Source organism: Scatophagus argus, chromosome 8, assembly GCF_020382885.2.
Source record: "Scatophagus argus isolate fScaArg1 chromosome 8, fScaArg1.pri, whole genome shotgun sequence".
In the NCBI taxonomy this organism is placed as follows: domain Eukaryota; kingdom Metazoa; phylum Chordata; class Actinopteri; family Scatophagidae; genus Scatophagus; species Scatophagus argus.
Window position 1 is genome coordinate 23,952,024 of NC_058500.1, and position 19,364 is coordinate 23,971,387.

General features: G+C 40.5%; 1 protein-coding gene across 5 annotated transcripts in view; it reads right to left on the reverse strand.

The window, feature by feature from the left end:
- Positions 1 to 19,364, reverse strand: part of prkcz (protein kinase C, zeta) — a 118,158-nt gene that overhangs the window by 6,751 nt on the left and 92,043 nt on the right. For all 5 annotated transcript variants that reach the window (XM_046397974.1, XM_046397973.1, XM_046397975.1 and 2 more), the window contains 3 exons: positions 17,019 to 17,098; positions 15,627 to 15,716; positions 5,429 to 5,544 (listed from right to left, as the gene is read on the reverse strand). In XM_046397974.1, coding sequence (XP_046253930.1) covers positions 5,429 to 5,544; positions 15,627 to 15,716; positions 17,019 to 17,098 — 286 coding nt within the window. The remainder of the gene's footprint in view (positions 1 to 5,428; positions 5,545 to 15,626; positions 15,717 to 17,018; positions 17,099 to 19,364) is intronic.

A 19,364-nucleotide genomic window follows, 5' to 3' on the forward strand; every position in this document is an offset into this window, starting at 1 on the left:
TTGTGTGTGTGCGTGCATGCCTGTGTGTGTGTGTGTCTTCGGTGGTTGTGCGATGAGGAACTGAACCCCAAAGAAGGCCTCTCCAGACACTAAGCAGAGGGCTTTGAAGTTAAAACAATAGGTGCGTTCACTGGACTTCCCCCCCCCCAGTTTACCAGGTGGGTGGGGGTCTTACTTTAGGGGCTACCAGCAGTGAGGAACAGGTTGCAGATCCCACCCACATCGAGCACAAGGACAAGTGAATGCAACGCTACAATGTCTTTGCTGAAGTTTGCGGACCAGAATACTGATGAAGCAAATATTTTTCATCCATCTGATCTCTTGTGAAGTACTCTCACTGTAAGAGTGGGTCAACCACCAATACAACAACTAGATTCAGAAAATGGTGTTTTTCTATTTTGGAGTTTCAGAGAGAGCAGAAAGAAAGACCACAGAGAGGAACACACAAAAGAGAGGGGAGAAGGTTTGGGAGTTGACCAAAACAAACAGTGTGTTCAACCAACATAAATGTTGCTTTTTTCCAGGCTTGGATGACTTGAAAGCATTACCAGATGCAGAATGAAGAGGAGAGAACAAGGAAGGGACAGAGGAGGAGGAGGCGGTGAAGTGGGAGAGACAGAACAAGAGTAAGGCAGAGAAGCATGAGGATAACTGTTTTTATAACTGAACACCTAAACAGATACAAGACTGATATCTGAGAGTTCTCATTAGTTCTCATGTTGCAATGTGACAAATCTTTAACTGATGCAAAGATGTGAGTGGACACAAATCGGTACAGATTCACTCTGGGAGCTCTGAAGTGAGCTAAAGATGTGTTGCTGCTGCTGCTGCTGTGTGTTTCGGGTAAGTTTTGAGATGAGTCACGGAGACTACCAGGGATGGATGAACACAATGGGTCATCCAAACAGTGAAGAACTTTTGAGGCTCTTTGGGGGTAAGGGCAACGCATAATACGAGTCGCGCTGAAACCAGAACTCTGGAGTGTGTGCACTGACAACAAAGGCCTACAGAGAACCTTCTGCTAAACAATATTCAGTTTCTTCTTCAGACTTCAGTTTCTGTGCTGCATATGTTGGCTGTTATTTATTGGCAAGAAGTAAATTAAGGGGGGAAAAAAATACAGTACTTAATCAAGACAAGACAACTTTATTTTTCAAATCAATCAAATCAAATCAAATAATTAGTTGCCCAAAATACAACATCTGTAGTACCAGGATAAATAACAGGTTCACACTACAGGCTAGAGCAATATTATGGTCCTAGTTACTATATTCACATCCCTGAACACGACCTCTGAGGTCCAAGGCTGCAGAAGAAGAAAGTACGCCACTCTGGGCACTGGCTGAGGCTGCCATTTTCTAAAACAGGCAGCTGGCATAGAAACACTAAAGCCTCTCTGCCCCTCCCCTCACTATGTTGGCAAGGGCCCCCAGCAATCCTTGCTTTTAATGTCGCAATGTAAATCTCTAACATGCAGGGTTTACCCTTCTCTCTCCCTACACAGCTCTCACTTCTCTTTCTTCTTGTGCCAAGCCCATCATGAGTGGGAGAGAGGGGAGACTGGAGAGCTTTTTGCATCACCCCCTCCTAGCGAGAGTGGGCGACATCAGCCCCTCTCCTTGGTAACAGAGGGAAGAGAAAGGGGTGGGGAGATGAAGTGCGAGATGCAGGGAGGAGGCGTGTGTCTTCTTTTGATGTGCCATAGTGTTTGATGCCAGGTTGATATCTCCACCACTGAACCAGCAGTGTGCTCTCCACCCTACTCTACCACTCATCTCCCTCCTCCTCTCCCTGTACCACCCCAACCTTTTCCGCAATTGCCTCCTCAAAAGTCTTTCACAGGCTCCCATTGTCAAACCTTGTCACAAATGAGCTTCAGAGCCGTCTTGCTGCCCCTTGTGCTTAGCGCCATACTCCCCTAATGAGGTGCAAGGCTCACCCACTCCAAGACGGGTTTGAAGATCAACGTCTAGTGCAGAGCAGAGGTGTACAGCACCTTCAAACTGCAGGAGAGCCAAAAACATCTGTCATGGGTGCAGAGCATGATGGGCATGTGATACGGTTCCAATTAACAAGGGGTGCTCCTGTTACTCCATGTCTTGCCATTTCATAATGATGTAGTTATTACTGTAAATGTTCAAAACTCTACAGCTGGCAGGGAAAAGCAACAGTGGTGGCTTTCGATGTCAGTCTCCACTTCACCCAGCTACTGATGGTGCAGTCAACAACCTTGCTGAACCTGTGCTGATTACACCTATACCTATAACTGACAGCTTAACTGGCACCACTCAAGAACGACAGTTTAGTGGATAAAGAGATATGGAACTTTAAGGTTCCAGATTTTCCGTGCACTGGGATTATCTACTTTATTATTATAGAGAAAGCAAACTCCCCAGCAGCCCTTGTTGTGTGCTCTATAGGCCTTAAAGGGACAGTTCAAAAATACATATTTTTCATCTTACCTGTAGTGCTATTTATTCATTTAGATTGTTTTGGTGTGAGTTGCAGAGTTTTGGAGGTATCGGTTGTAGAGATGTCTGCCTCCGCTCTGATATAATGGAACTAGACTGTTTCACTTGTGATGCTGAAAGCACCAAAATAATATATCTGAAAAACTCAACAGCAATGTCTCTTTCCAAAAATCATGACCTTGTTTCTCAAGATAATCCACAGATCTTGTTGTGAGCATAGTAGGAACTGTTTTTTCAATATTGTAATGAAGAGGTTTTTTTACTCATGGACTTGTGCTTGTGACTGTAATGTTAGCTAGCTTAGTTGGCTAGCCTCATATCTGTGATTAGATGTAGGCTTCGTTGTGTGTGGTTATACGAAATCACCTATCACCTGCTCCCAGTGAACCTGTTTACCCATGGAATGTTCCAAACAGGTGTATTTCAAGCATTCCACCAACTTGTTTGAAACATGATGCTGGCATCAATTTCAGAATAAACACGTATTTACAAAAAATCACTAAAATTGTTGAGGTAAAACATTAAAAATATCATCTTTAGTAGTGCTTATAATCTAGCATGTCTAAAAGGATTAGGAAATGATAACATTCTGTTTTATTTATGTTTTACACAACATCCCTAAGTCTTTGGAACTGGGGTATATATTTTTTTTAATTAAACCAAGTTTAAACAACTAAATTGTTTCTCTTCATTATGAGTTCTCTCTCTCTCTCTCTCTCTCTCTCTTGTCTGACAGACTTTCAGACTTTTTTGCAGCAGATTCAGCGGCACAGCAGCAGAAGAAAGCATCTGAATGATGGCTGGTTAGACTTTGAACTGATGGCTCTGTGCCCCACGTTGACAGGAGACGGCTCATACCAACGATCATGTGTAGACAGCCTAAGTCAGGAGACGTGCACTCAGCATTCCAGCTTGTCAATCCATTAGTACATTCCTGCCCCATATTTATAGAGGACCACTGCTTACTCTGGATTACAATTACATGCCCCGCTGTCATTGATGAATATGCTAAGAAGGATACTATTAAGAGGCTGAGGTGAATGGTGTACTTCATTTTCAGTTCAGCTCCTGCTTTTGAGCAACGTGGTAGTTGAGAAATGGTTTGCTAAAGTCAGTCCCAATAAAAGCTTTGCAGGGAATATATAAATGTTGGATCCATGAAAGCCTGAAAATGAATCCAGTATGGATTCAAATGAAAGTGATATCTAACATAAGCCTGACAATATCTATTGGCAAGACCTGCCAATGGAATCCATTTTGTGACAACGCAGAGAAAAACAGCCCATGCTTGTATTTTCGTGCTGTGGCTGCAGACAGTCTGCAGCAGCAGTCTGCACCGTGTCTGTGGTGCCAGGTCTCTGCAGCCTTTTCTTTCAAAAGCTAAGTCTTCAACAAATGCTCCTGTCAGATCCTGAAGGCTACGTGTTTGCATCAATCAAAACAATGTTCCTGAGCGAGAAGGACATCAATGTGGGGACCATGCAGGAGGGGGAGGGGTGTTTTTTTTTTTTGTTTTTTTTTTTAACTGGATGCGGATGTCTTCAGGGAAAATGGCACAGCACCCACTGTGTGTGAAAATACATGTAAAATCAGAGCTCTTTTTCAGCCTCTCTTTGACAAGACAAATTCTCTTGAACACATGTGCTAATGGGAGACTGATAATGGAGTCCTAATCACAGCTGCACAGCTCCAGGAAATGCTACTGATCCACAAGTTGGCTGTAGTATGGTGTTCTAATTTATTGACTCTGACACAGTTCAAAAGCAAAAGACAAGTCTGAATTTGCAGGGTTGAATGTAGAAGATATAGTGTACTAAAGGAACCAAACAAAGGCATCATATGAACAGAAGGGCAACTGAAACTGCAATGTATTTCAACTGAGACAGCCATATATATTTCTGCTGTAGTGCACTGGGACTCTGTCAGCTCTCTCTCTATTTTAATGTACTGCTTTGCTGATTGTTTGAGCTGTTGTGTTACAGTGTATTGGTTGTAAAGGCTGTTTTAGGTTTTCTACCTTTTCAGCTAAATAGATACCACAACCCTTTTTTTCCTGTTTTGTCTGTTCATGTAGCACCAACTGCAAAAATATTAGCATCATCCCCGCAACAGAGACAGTCCAATTTTACGACACAATCATCTTTTGAGCAGTGAAATACTTCTTTAATAGTTGCCAATAGGCTTTGAGTGCTAAAGTCTAAAACTAGGTAATGTTAACTAGTAATGATGAAAAGGCAGAAAAACATTTATCCATCATTCACGCCGTGAATTTATAAAGAAACATGGAACGTAACCATCATGTGCCGCGCTCACAGTGCCTTCATAACCTGAATGAAAAGTGATATCTAGCAGAAATCAGTGCTAATATTAGCAAGCTGCAACTTTCTGAGTGAAATTTCAACTTATCACCAGGCTTATTTTCCAAAATGATGGATATTTTAAAGGGTCAGACATCTTAAATCACAAATGGTTGGTAGCTACGTGGACTAGCCCACCACAGAGGTTATCAGTCTCCTAGCAGTGTTGATTTTCAAGTGACACTGAACCGATGTCATATGAAACATCCACTCAGAGGCTTGAGGATTAGATGCAGTTTCTAAATAGTCAAAAATAAAACAAAATATATAAAAATATGTCAAAAAGTGGTTTTGAAAAATGGAAAAGCTGTAACACGCCTTATGAACAAAGTTAGAATGTATGATTAGATGCCTAAATGTTTTCACTACCCTGTCAACATTAATTCACAGAGAAAAAAACCTGCTTGACTTTACAACTGACTGCTGTCAAATGTTTATTTTAGTGTATTAATTTCTCTCTGTAAACAGGCCTTCATATTGAAGTGTGTGAGATTCACTAGGCTGACTTTGAAAGAGAAAGAGTGAAAGGGTGCTCTAAATTATTCACATGAGGTTGACTTTAATGAGTGCGATGATGCGAGTTGAAGAAGCAGGACTTACTCATCATCTGGCGTTAGCTGCACTGGTTCATTAGTAAACTGCGTGTCAAAGTTTTCGAGGCCGTAGTCATCGGAGATCTGAGGTTTGAAGGGTGGCGTCACCTCTTTCTTCTCCAGCTGAGGAAAAACAAACAATTAATATGCATTATGTAGAAAAACTATTTTTTACTCAATAATAGAGAGTGCAGAGCATGAAGAAAAGGTTTGCATTTGTAAGAATCAATAAGAATCTAAAGGATGCTGAATTTAAGTTGTGTTAAGTTATGCTTCTTTATCACGAGGTTCCACATCAGTTGAACCTTATGACCTCACATCCATGAAGTGTAAACTGAAGAAAGTATTAAGCAGCTATGCTTTGTCAAACTGAAGGTCATGAGAACTGCTGATGCTTCCAGCACTCTACTTCTGACATTGTGTGGGCTTTGGACAGTGGTGGAAAGTAACTAAGTACTACTACTTCAGTACAGTTTTGTGGTACTTTACCTGAGTATTTGTGTTTTCTGCTACTTAATAGTTCTGTTCAGTTCAGAGCAAATATTTTACTTTTTACTCTCTTACATTTATTAGACAACTTTTGTTACCAGTTATTTTGCAGATTTAGATTAACACAAAATATAACCACTAAATATATTATGATGTGATATTATATATAAATAAAACAAATGAAAAAATAAACTTTATTTATCCTAAGGGGAAATTCTACTAATTAAAGCAGATGCACCAGCTCCAGCTGATTATGATCCAAAAATATGATTTACATTTTTCTGTAATATGCCATTCTGTGTAACGAAGGCTCTTGGAACTTGAAGTATATATTTGACGTCAATAAGAATTTAAATGCTTGACTTTTACTTGGGTACCTTTTTACTTCATTTCTCAGTGGCAATGAAGACAGAAATGAAAAAAGGGAGAGAAAAACAACTGAATGGAGAAGGTTGAGGCAGCAGAGTAATTGTGCCTGAGTGATTCAGCCAGCAGAGTTTTTGTCAGGTTTGTTTCCATGGTTTCACATCGGTCCCTCAACCTGTTCAAATGTGCTCTGAGGACATTTTCTGAGAACACCGTGAAGTCAGGCGGGCACACAAAGAGCACAGGTACACAGGTTTCCTCTTCATGTTGTTTTTGGATGTTTCCTCAATCTAAGAATGTGCGACATTTTAAAAACACGAAAACATTGAGCAGGTCTGGAGGAAGCTTAAATAAAAAGTATGTCCATATGTGTATATGTGTATGTACAGTCTTTGTTTCAGAAACTGGAAAAAAGAAAAAATAGACATGAAATTCCTGATTGAATTAGTAGTTATAATAATAGCACAATAATATACAATTAATGAACATTTTAATAATATTATCATTTCTTATAATAACACTTTGAAAACTGGGACACACTATGGTAATTTCACTTAGGAATTTGCAATTAGCACTTTTGCAAGTCTGGGGTTTTAGAGCAGGGTGATATATGAATTACAGTGAAGTAATCACAGAATAATGAGGTCATGATACACAATATATATAATTCCAGTTTTTCATTTTTGCAATCACTAAGGTCAATAACATTCCATCCCTCCTGCATCCCTTTTACATATGCAGTAATACTCCCCAACACACTCTGATAAGTAAAACTGATGCACACCTTCACCTTATTTTAGTTGTCCAAACAATTAAGACAAGCATAGTGGTGACAGGTCCAAAAGTTGTTTATTTGAATTATGAAAGGAAACCTATTTTGTTGTTGAAGTACGCATTCACCATTTATGAAAAGTAGTACATAGGACACACAGTCCTGTGGTGAGCCAGTGCTGAGCATGATGGTGGAGGAAAGATGGGATACAAGCCTGACAGTCTGTGGACGGTTTGTTGGAAAATGTTTAATCCAGGTGCAGGTGTGAGTGGGGAGGCCAAAGTCAGACAGGTTACTGATCAGTATATTCGGGATGATTGGGTTATAACAAAGTGCTCTTCAGTTATAATCAATGAAGAGCACTCTGACTCAGTTCCCGCTGTTCCAGGTGGTTGAGTGCTGAGTGGAGAGCTATGGTGATGCCGTCCTGTGTCGATTCTGCCCTGTACGTGGGCAAACTGGTTGTGGTCAAAGACTGGTTTGGAGGTGTTTCAGTACCAGTCTCTCAAAGCCTTCATAATGATGGGTTTCAGTGCAACAGGCCTGTAATCATTTGGACTGTCAACAGTGGCTTTCTAGGGGACAAGGATGAGGGCTGGCCTAGACTAGCCCCTAGTTATGCCCCCTCCCTCAACCTAACCAGTCAAGGCAGATGGCAGCCCACTTAGAGCCGGGGTCTGCTCCGAGGTTTCTGCCTTCTAAAAGGCAGTTTTTCCTCACTACTGCCACCAAGTGCTTGCTCAAGGGGGAATGTTGGGTTCTCTGAATTACAAAATTTAATTAAAGAGTTTGGTCTCTACCAGCTCTAATTAGAAAGTGTCATGAGATAACTTTTGTTGTGAATTTGCGCTATATAAATAAACTGCATTGAAATTGAACTGAATTGATCATTTAAGACAGGGTAGAACGATGGCTTAGGCTACAGACAGGTTTAACTTATTAGTGAAGACAGTGGAGACCAGGTCAGCACATGAGCACTTTGCCAGGTACTCCATCAGGGCCAGCTGCCTTCCTCAGCTTTACCGATTCAAGTACGTGTCTCAATTCACTTCAGTGAGTACACGGAAGCCATTGGTCAGTGGTGTCATGAGCTCAAGCTGAGTGTTTTTGCCTAAAAACAGACAAAAAAAGGCAGTTCAGCTCCTCAGCCAGTGAGGCATCCATGTTGATGCATGTGGTGCAGCTGCTCTTATAATTTGTGATGTGCTGCATGCCCTCCCATACACTTCTTGGATTATTGCCTGAGAGGTGTTCCTCAGTTTTCCTCATGGAGGCCTGTTTTTCCTCTCTTCAGGTCGGCCCTGGCAGCGCTGTACAGGGTCCTGTCCCCTGATCTGAAGGCAGTGTTGAAGGCTCTGAGGAGTGTCTGGACCTCCTTTGGCATCCAGGGCTTCTGGTTAGGGACAACCCTGATACCTTTATTTAAAATCCCATTATCAACGCAGTGCGTGATGTAACTGTACAGTCTGAATGTTTCCAGGCCCTGGTGCTCAAAGGGAAACCCCGCCAGGCTAAAATAACTCTTTTTACTGCCAAAAATAACAAAGTATCTATTCAATACTTAACTTGGAAATTTTGTTTTGAAATCACAGATTTATTTCTTTTCCTGTTTGTTTTCTTCTCTCTGTTGTCATCGGCGGCGCAAAAGTTACTGTTATGACTGCTGTAAAGTCCATGCAGTACAGTAAGTCAAGTCCCACCTTCTCTCTTTCTCTGCATGTCATGACATTGCTCTGTCCAGTCAACGTTAAGTGTATTAATTATACAGCTGTAATGCCAGTACAGAATCATTTCTGTAATTAGCCTGTTTGGAAATTAGCCTCACTAAGTATTAGCAGAGCAAGTTAGCCTAGCTAACAAATCCATCCAAAACCATCACCCTAGAGGAAATACTGGGTATGAAACACTAACAACTTGCTTTCCAATTCTTGTTTTTCTGGTATTTCCTAAGTCTTTGTGTGTGTTTGTGTTTCTGCATGTGTTTATTTCATACCTGCCAAAGTCCTAGTTCTGCTGGTTTTTCCACCAGCCTCTGTACATCATTAGCGTTACTGGTTCAAAGTGCTTGTGAGAAATGTTTCGAACAAACAACGCAAAACAACCCACTTTCTCTCCTTGTTTCTCTTCCTATCGCTCCCTCTCCAGCACATTGGCCTACCTTCCCTCAAATTCTGTCTGCTAATTTCGTTTTCAGATTTTTCAGTGCCTTCCCACACTCCTCTGTCACCCCCTCACATCCTGACTCCATCTTCTCTGCGTTTGTCTCTGTCTTACTCATTGTCATGTCTTTCATCTTTTTACATTCCTTTCCTCTCTCCTCCTACTTTCCCCAGTCCCTCTGATGTGTTGTTGGGAAGGCTGAAGCTCTGTGTGGTGGTAATGAAGCACACTGAAGACCAGGAACGAGCCCAGCACCTTTACACGCACGCGCACACACACACACACACGGGAAGTGGCCCTGAGGCCAGAGGGGCACATGAAAGAGGTAACAGAGCATCAGGCCTATACAGGGCCATCCATGGGTCCTCAGATCACAGCAGCTGCCAGAACATGCATATCAGTGTGGGTGCATGTAAAGTCCAGCGGCATCGATGCTTTCAGGACAGGATCCAATCCTGTGACAACTGGCCTGATCTGAGGCAGTTGCTAATGTGACTGGAGACTAACTAGACTCAACAGATGTGAAGCCATGCATCTCTCTCTCTCTCACACACACACGCACTGTATGATTTGATCGCACACTCTAAGTGGAGCTTTAACTCTCTTTGTCATCCATCACAGCTTCTTTTGGCAGTGAAATATTTTTCAATATTTCTGCTTCTTGTAGGGGTCACTGTGTGAACATCCCACAAAGAAACATGCTCATGTCAGGCAGGGCAAGAATCACAAGCAGTCAGACAACACAGTTCAGCCAGAAAACCATGGTTAGCTTTCAACAAAACACTGGCAATAAACTCACACATTTCTACCAGGACAAAAGTCGACTGCTTCACTGGACTGCTGCTCAGATGAGCTCTGGTTGGACTTTTGCACAGAACAAGGACTGTGATTCTATCCTCCATCAGAAGGTTTATGAGAGTCCCTGAGTTAATTGCTTATTCATCTCTTGTCAAATGCCTAACACGTAAAAAAAAAAACATCTCAGTACTTGTATATCAGCATCCCTTTCCTCTCCTGTTAAACATTACAATATTTTTAATGACTCATCTAAATAAGTACATATTCAGATTGACTGGGAAATTAACACATGACAGAAGATAAAGACCAGCTTATTGACATCAAACTTTCACCCCCCAGAGGTCAGAGAAAATAATGATTTTAAGCTAAATGTTACATTACATGTTTCATTACTCTAAGCTACTCTACGCTCGGTTTTGTGTCTAATTTGTTCTTGTGTTGTGAGCTGCTTCCAGCAAAAATAGACCAGGGGCCTCAGTTATAAAACAGACTTATCACTAATGGTCATCTTAAGTATGACTTAAGTAGAAATTATTTTTTTTTATTTATTTATAAAAACGTTACTCTCTTAGCAAAGTCTTGACGTAAGCGATTTTCCTGCTGGTTATGCAGGGGTATTACAGTTTGGGACACGTGTCCAGGCCTGTGGTGCACTTCACATGGGCTTCATGAATGATTTTCAGCTGTGATACAGTTCCAAGCTCAACGTTTGACCCACTATTTAACCCACTGAATAATATTTGCCTGGCTTCAATCTCCTCTCCTTCTGCCTTTATTTTGTCTTACAAAAAGTCTGATTTTCTCTTTTAGTCCAAGGATATTCCTGTCTAAACCCCAACTGATGCTGGTGTTACATAAGCGGAAATCAAAAGGTTAGGAGATGTCACTTTAAGTTTATTTCTGATTTACAGATAACAAGCGTATAAGTTACAATGAGATTCTTATATAAAGAAGCCCTGGGTGTGTGAAGATAGCAGAATGAAGAAAAAAACCTTGAGTGAGACACACTCAGCAGATATCTGAACAGTGGCTGGGATGCCTGTGGATCAGATCTCTGGCAACGAGAACGGAGCTGAAACATGATGGAGCCACAGCCAGTTAAAATTTGCAATCTCTATACTGCACATGACACATGAAACGGAGTCCTGTAACACGCAGAGAGGCCAGGAATTTTGTTAATTTTAATATTAAAGCAAACAGCAAGTTAAAGTTAACTGTGCATGGGTGTGAAGGTCAGACAAAGATGCATCATCAATATGCAGTACAGGAGATGGATATCTGAATCCCTGCTCTAATGTGATCTCACTGTCAATGAAAAATAACTCACAATACTGAAATCCAACTCTAACTGCTTCCAAATTAAACATTTCTTCTCAATGCTCAACAACCTGACAGTTCTCTAACAGTAAAGAATCGTGGATTTGGAGAGTGCGTGAAAGAGGATGGCAGGTAAATGATATTCAAATGTGTCATCTCTTCAGAGAGAAAACTCGGAGCTCCCTCAGGAACTGTCTGATGAATATTAATATGTAGTAACAACAGTAGCTGCGTTCCAGGCCTGTCAGGTCTGGAGACAGGTTTCTAGTTTGAGGGCAGAGAGCGTCGCTTCTCCACCTCTCACAGCTTTGTCAACTTGTTTTCCCTCTGCGCTACATGTGAGCTTTGTCACTGGGCTCAGGATTTCTCTCTGCTTTGATATCTTTCCCCAGTTTGCCTTTGGTGTGTACTTCACAGGCACTGTGGCAGCACTCATTAACACACTCTGACAATTATTTTTCCTCTTCCTTTATGCCACTATACTACCTGCCACCCCACCTAATTGTCCCATGAGGGAAATGGCAACAATGAGGACGGAGAAATGGTCTTAATTCATCTTGAATTAGCGTTTGTAATTCGTGATGTCTGAAAAAGCAGCATGCTAAATGTGCATCAGTAGAGCACTTTTAACTGGAAACAAGTACAGCTGCAACAGTAAAGTAATTTTCAATGGAATATCCTAATCAAAATTCAGAAAATCAGGGCTTTATTTTGTAGCCTCCTTTAATGATAAATCACAGCTGTGTTTTTTTTTCTTGAAATTGATATTTGCCTGAAGAATAGAGAGCTAAGTGAAGTCATCATCATCTGGATTCTGAATATGTTGACTTATGATAATTGTCTAGTATCATCTGGCTAGAACTGTCAATCTGATAAAACCTCACCAGTAAATGCAGCTGAATCAGGAGAATATGTTTTTGCAGTTTTTGGTAGTGTTTCATGACATAATGCTGAATGTGGCTTCAGAAAGGAGCTGTACTCAATCTATGCTAACTGCATTGGCTTGTTTGCTCGTCTCTCCACTTGTTTGACTATCCCTTGCAAATTAATAGGTGCCTGTTGTGAAATCATTAGCATTAGCAACGCTCCCAGATTGCAACATATATAGGGTATGTATACTTTTCCACTCGTTTCACTCATAAAAGTGGAGTAAAAAGAAGGAATTTTCCATTGCAGAAATTAAATCATGCTTACACATGCACAAATGATGTCTGAGATTACATTGCTGTCTCTGTCTCTGTCTCTGTCTCTCACCTCTGCTCTCTGTCTGTCATGGATGTATGAAGAGCTGCAGGTGTGTGTGCCTGTTTGATCGTGGGCAGGGCTGAGTTACACACACACACACACACACACACACACACACACACACACAAACACACACAGCAGAGAGGCAAACAGCGGACTGGAGGACACAAGCTCTCCTTTGCAATCACACAAAATCCAGTGATGAAGCAATTCCAGGACATTAAACAGCCATACTGACTTGAATAAAGATGCAATACTTCCATATGAGGTTTGATACTGAGACATGTCTTTAAAAAAATAACGTGGCCAATGACTTTGATGAGAGACGACAGCGACCGTTGAGTTGTTGAAAGAATTGTCATGTCAAAATATGTTAACAGAAAAGCACAAGCCACTTTGTAAAGTGAGCTATGATGCTAATGCTTTTTCTTTCCTTTATGTATTCAAACTTTAGAATCCAGATTAGGACATTATGCATATTAGGTCAAAAAAAAAGTTGGACCCTGTGTGAGTAAAGCCACGATCTGCACATGATTTACACCACAACTTGTCCAAATGGTGAAAACTAATTTTGTGTGCCATCAATCACACAAACTGTAAGCCTCAACACACACACACACCCTGTGCCAGTGTTTCAATTAGTGTGTGTATGAACAGGAATTCACTTCTGTTTGCCTTGTTGCTCCATAGAGGGGGAGGCACGTCTCTGCACAGAGATGTAGTCTACAGCCAACATATATATATCATCCATTTTTTAACAAACACACACATGCACAAAGGCCTCCACCTCTCTCATGTGCCTGCTCAGATCATAAATAGGAGGGTGTGTTCTTTGTGTTTAAGCTCTTGGTAAACACAAACTATTCAAGTCTGACAAAGACAAATCAGAATGTATGATGACAGCTGATCTCAGAACTGATTGATGTTAAATGTGGGTGTGCAGTGCTTATTCTGTCTTTGTTGTTGTTACATTAGTGCTGAGTGAACTGACAGGTTGTAGAGTCAAACCCCAGCCCAGCTGTCAGCAGCTGTCACAGGAAGCAACACATGCCCTGATTTCCCTATGATGAGCTATACACAGGGCGGCACAGTGGTGCAGTGCACTGTCACCTCACAGCAAGAGGGTTCCAGGTACAAATACCAGTCTGGGTGGAGTTTGCATGTTCTTAGGTGAGTTTTCTCTGGGTACTCTGGCTTCTTCCCACAATGCACATTAGGTTAATTGGCTACTCTACATTACCCCTAGGTGTGTGCATGTGCATGTGTGGCCGTCTTGTCTTTGTGTGTCAGCTCTGCGATTGACTGGCGACCAGGTGAATCCCGCCTCTTGTCCAGAGTCAGCTGGGCGACCTGATTCTGACAGATAAGCAGTATAGAAAATGAATGGATGGATGGAGCTGTATCCTGTAGAAGATGTGGAATATCACCCTCCACCTGATCACTGATCTGTTTGACATGAGTCTTTATATATTCTGGTAGTTGAAATGCAGCAGAATTAATTTGACTTAATGGACTTTCACCATTTCCACTAGCATAAAGGTTATCGCTGTGGCTGTTCATCTACACTCAAGTATAATTTCTTGCCTTATTCTTCAATATGTTGAAATCATACCAAATAAAGAGTAAGAAGAAAACCAGTGGAAAAAGTCCAATTCACTCTAAACAACAAAGGTTTGAAAACTGCCTCAGTAGAGCAAATGGTCAGATATATGAAGTAATTTTTGCTACTTTTAATTATATATAACTGTATGTTGAAAGACATGAAAATATTCTTTTGTGCTGGAGTTTGCATGGTTGTAAAATTTCATATTTCCTGCAAAATGTACTTCAGTTCCATACATCCAGTTATCCCTAATCTTTATTACCAATAAACTATATCAGTATCAGCTATGAAAAAATCATTCAACACCTAATGTTGATGTATCATGACCGCAGTGTTCATTTCGTAAACCAAAGACCTGCGTTGTTATTATTTTCCTCCTCAAATTTTGCTCTATTTTTTTGTCAAACATGCTCTTTTTTTGTTGTTTGGTGTAACAGAAAGACATTGTTTACTTGTTTACCAGTCTATCCACAGCACATCCAGTAGTCACGCACTGACTCACCATCAGTGTTGTTCAGCTTATCTTTCAGAAGCTGTATTCATTAACCTATTGACGAAATACTGTTCAGTGTCTGGGCTCAGCTCAAGACGAGGCAAAAACATCAACACAATGGCTTTCATCGATTGAACATCTTAGTGAAGATGTAGATGATCATGGACTCCTTCACTCATGCAGACCGTGAACTGTAAAGTTCAAAAGTAAAATAAAGCTACCATTAACTGAAGCTAATGTGAAGGTCATATCTTTACTTTTACTTTTACTCTACTCTTTTCTTTACTGATTTTAATGATGCTGCTTTTAAGGGTGATGGGTCAAACAGCTATCTGTAGTACTGACTTGTAGGTCCCTGAGTACGATTTTGCATTTAAACAGTAAATAGTTAATTGGACTGTACTTATATAGTGCTCTCTTAGCCTGACCGACCACTCAAAGCACTTTACATTCACACACACACATTCATATACTGATGGCAGAGGATAACATGCGAGTTGTCACGTGCTCATCAGGTTTGCTCACACTTACTTCACACTGCGATGGAACAGCCATCAGGAGCAATCTGGGATTCAGTGTCTTGCCCAAGGACACTTCAACAAGTAGACCGCAGGGGCCAAGGACTGAACCAAACGACCTCACGACTGCCGGATGACCGCTCAACCTCATGGGCCACAGCCAAAGTTTTGTTTATTTGTTGACTACAAAATGTAACATACTTACTGTTTTTTGTTTTATTTTGTTCTCACTAGTTGCTTTTGTTGTGCAAAAGGGGCTGAGTGTATTGTTGTATATGTGTTTTTGTTGTAGGCTCATTTTGTACCAAAAGGTTGTTTATTCCTTCTCCTTTCCAGGCATGCATTGTCTATATTTTGTAAAGACAGCAGTATATCTTTATTTGAAAATTTTGAGCGGGCTGAAATAAGTGTGATAAATATTTCAACTATTTCAACAGCTCTTACCTGGTCCCAGTCTATACTGCGGAAAAATGTGTGTGACTTGATATCCGTGAAGCCCGTCTGGACCTGGCAACCCAGCCGCTCCTTAGGATCCTGTTGGGACCAAGACAGCTGGTCAGGGACGTAAATAGGAGCAACAGTATTTCACAGCAACGCATATTTATTGTCTATACCTTAGTATCTGGAGATCTAAAATGCAGGCTTACTGTGAGGCTAATTCTATTTTATGTGGGCAGTAATGAAGTCCACGGGAGAATAGTATAAATAAGTATTTCTCTTTTTAAATTTCAGATGTTACACAGCTCCTATAGAAATGAAGCAATTGCCATGTGGACAGTTAGTAATAATGTTGGCTCTGAATGTTTCATCATGCATGGTATGTATACATTATAGCCCTCTCCAACTGCTTAACTTGGACTTTACTCTTTTCATCAAAACAGTTATGGTGATGCAGATGCAGTGACCAGGCTGTTTGGGTGAACAGAAGCACCCTTGTACTTCAGAGCTACACCCAGATGTCTCTCAAATAAAACTTGTTGCAAAAAAAACATGAAACCAGTGAAATGCATGAACATAGATTTCTGCAATTGTACATGCAAAAAATGTGTAAAGTATATACAAACAGATTAAGACATTTCTTAAAGGGTCATACCAGTGTTTTAACATGTTGTATTTCTTTCACTACAGATCACTTTTTCTGCTGACCCTTTTCCAAAATGAGGACTCAGAAGTTTGAATGTCTTTTGTTTAAGGCAACTATCTTTCATTTATCTTGCTATAGTATTTAAAAAAAATGGCAGAAATTTGCTTGAGTAAAAGGATAACTCTGATGTACATGTTGTTGTTTTCTTTTTCTCAACAAATCTCATCTACAAAACAGTTTTTCTTTGCACCTAATACTGTCATTTCTACATTCGTCATTCAGTCTTAATGCTCTTTGCTATGCGAGGCTATGCTAAGCTAGGCTTGAACTTTGTATTTAATACACAAACTTGAGATTAATAATGATCTTCTCATATTTACTTTGGAAATTACGCAAATAAGAGTATTTCATAAAAATGTTCCTTTAAATCCCAAGCTTCTTCTTATCTCAGTAATTAGTGTGGATACTATCACGTCATATTTCTGCATTTTATTTTCAGGAGCATAAACTGATCTTAGCAGGAATTAAACCAAAGCTGTGAAACATCTACCCATCTTAGTATGCAAAGGTCTCACTGAATTTTTTTACTTTATTGTAAAGAAATTAACCAACACTTAACAAAATAAAGAGGCCCTCCCAGGTTGCCCATAACAAAGTCAAAGTTGGTGGCCATGATCATACACATGGTAATTTGACTGAGCAGCAGTGTACATGAACACAGAGAGGGCTGTTTGGGAGTGGACTGCTCTCACCTTGTTTAGAAAGCCCTTGAGCACGCTGGCGGCTTTCACCGACAGAGACCTTGGGATGCGAATGGGCTTCTCAAGAATAACTGTTGGCAAAAAGAGGAGAGAGAGCGAGAGAAAAAGAAAAGGACAGTCGTGAGTAGGGAGGAGGATGATTCACAGTCCACAGTGCCTGTGGGTGACCATGTCTGCTGCGTGGGAGTCAAAGTGAGGAGATACAGAGGACACTATTCTGTTCTTTCTCTCATTTTTGATGGTCTACGCACAGCCTTGAGACTCCCACAGCTCAACAATGTCATACTAATGAGAATAAAAACACTCTGAGAAATAGTTTGCCCCTCAACATCTGAATCCAAGGATGTAGTAATGCTTCAAAGATTAATGCTTCATGTTGAGGTGCCCAGTTTTTTTTTCCCTTAAAATCACAGCCAAAGTTAAAGTGACTAGTGTGTGTTCTCAGGCGGAGGTGATTAATCCCAATCAAAATCTAAAGTTTCAGAATAAGGTACAGTTAGGTACATATATACTGGGACACGTATAAGTTTTTTTGGCATTTGGCCTTCCTAAACCACACTGAATTTGAAATAAAACACACAAGATGTGAGCAAAGAGAAAATTCCCAGCTTTAATCCAAAGGGTTTGACTAAAGTGTGGCATTTAGGAATTACAGTAACTTTTAGACACCCATCCCAATTTTTGGCAGCTCATAAATGATGGGACAGCATAATTACATAAGGATTGTTTTTAATACTTGGACGACAATTCTTTGAAGTCAATACCGTCTAAAGTCTGGAATCCATGGACATAACCAAATGCTGCGTTTCCTCCTTTTATATGCTTTGATATGCTTCACTGCAGCTGCCTTCAGGTGTTGCTTGTTTGTCGTTCTTTCTGCCTTCAGTCTTGTCTTCAGTAAGTGAAAAGCATGCTCTGTCAGGTTGAGAGCGGGTGACTGACTTGGCCAATGAAGAAAATCCCATTTCTTCGCTTTGAGAAAGTCTTGGGTTGCTTTTACTGTATGTTTTGGGTCATTATCGATCTGCAATATGAAGCCACGTCCCCATCAGTTTTCATCATTTGACAGAATCTGAGCAGAGAGAATAGCGCTAAACACTTCAGAATTCATCCTGCTACTTTTATCAGTAGTTGGGTCATCAACAAACACCAGTGACCCGGTTCCATTGGCAGCCATAATAGCCTATGTCATAACACTGCCTCCATGTTTGACAGATGATGAGGTATGCTTCGGATCGTGAACTGTTCCTTTCCTTCTCCATAGTTTTCTCTTCCCACTCTTCTAGCACAAGTTAACCTTAGTTTCATCAGTCTAAAGAATCATATTCCCACACTGAGCAGGATTTTTTACACATTATCTGGCAAAGTCTAATCTGGCCTTTCTATTCTTGAGCATTGCCAGTGGTTTGCACCTTGTTGAATACGTTGTACCTTGTTCTGTATTTGCATTCATGAAGCTGTCTCTTGACTGTACACTTTGACAATGACACGCCTATCTCCTCAATAGTGTTCTTGACTTGGCTAGACATTGTGAAATGGTTTTTCTTTACTAATACCAATTCCACCTAGCCATCAAACTGCTTGTCAGCCATTTGTCGTATCATTTATGAGTCACCAAAATGGGGATGAGTGTATAAAAATGGCAGTAATTCCTAAATGGTTAATGCCACACTTTTATCAGGCTCCTTTGAATTAAAGCTGAAAGTCTTCATTTCGCTCACATCCTGAGTGTTTCATTTCAAATTCAGTGGGATGGTGTACAGAGGCCAAATGCTAAAAAATCTATACTTGTCCCAATATGTACCCAACTGTAAGTGGTTGCTGTGTCAAGATGTAGACATGCTCTCAGTGAACACTGTCCATCTTTGGAAAAAGACTGCAACAACAGGCACATTATTTGTAATAAGTTCTCTTGGGGTGAGAAAATAGGATTTGTCAGTTCAGCTGGTAAAGAAAATTGCTTTATATTCAACAAAAGGTCAGTAATTACACTCATTTTTATGACCAACAGTAGGGCCACATGCTTATTTAAGCTATTAGAGCACACTGTATTTCATTAAAGTATCAGTGATACTACCTGAACTTTACATCCTGCCGAAACGATAAGCTACTGCAGAAGAAGGAAGTGACATGGCTCACTCTTTAGAAACAGCAGTAGCTTAAAAAAAGCATACCCCAACTTAGCACGTTTGTCCTGTTTTAAAAAAGGTTGTTATTTAGTTTTTATTAACCATCAGAATTCAGTACAGATAAGGTGAGAAATAAGTTGTTTGTGGTAAAAATGCAAAAAAAAAAAAAAAAAAAAAAAAAATACTGTTTCTGATCAAATATCAGGTC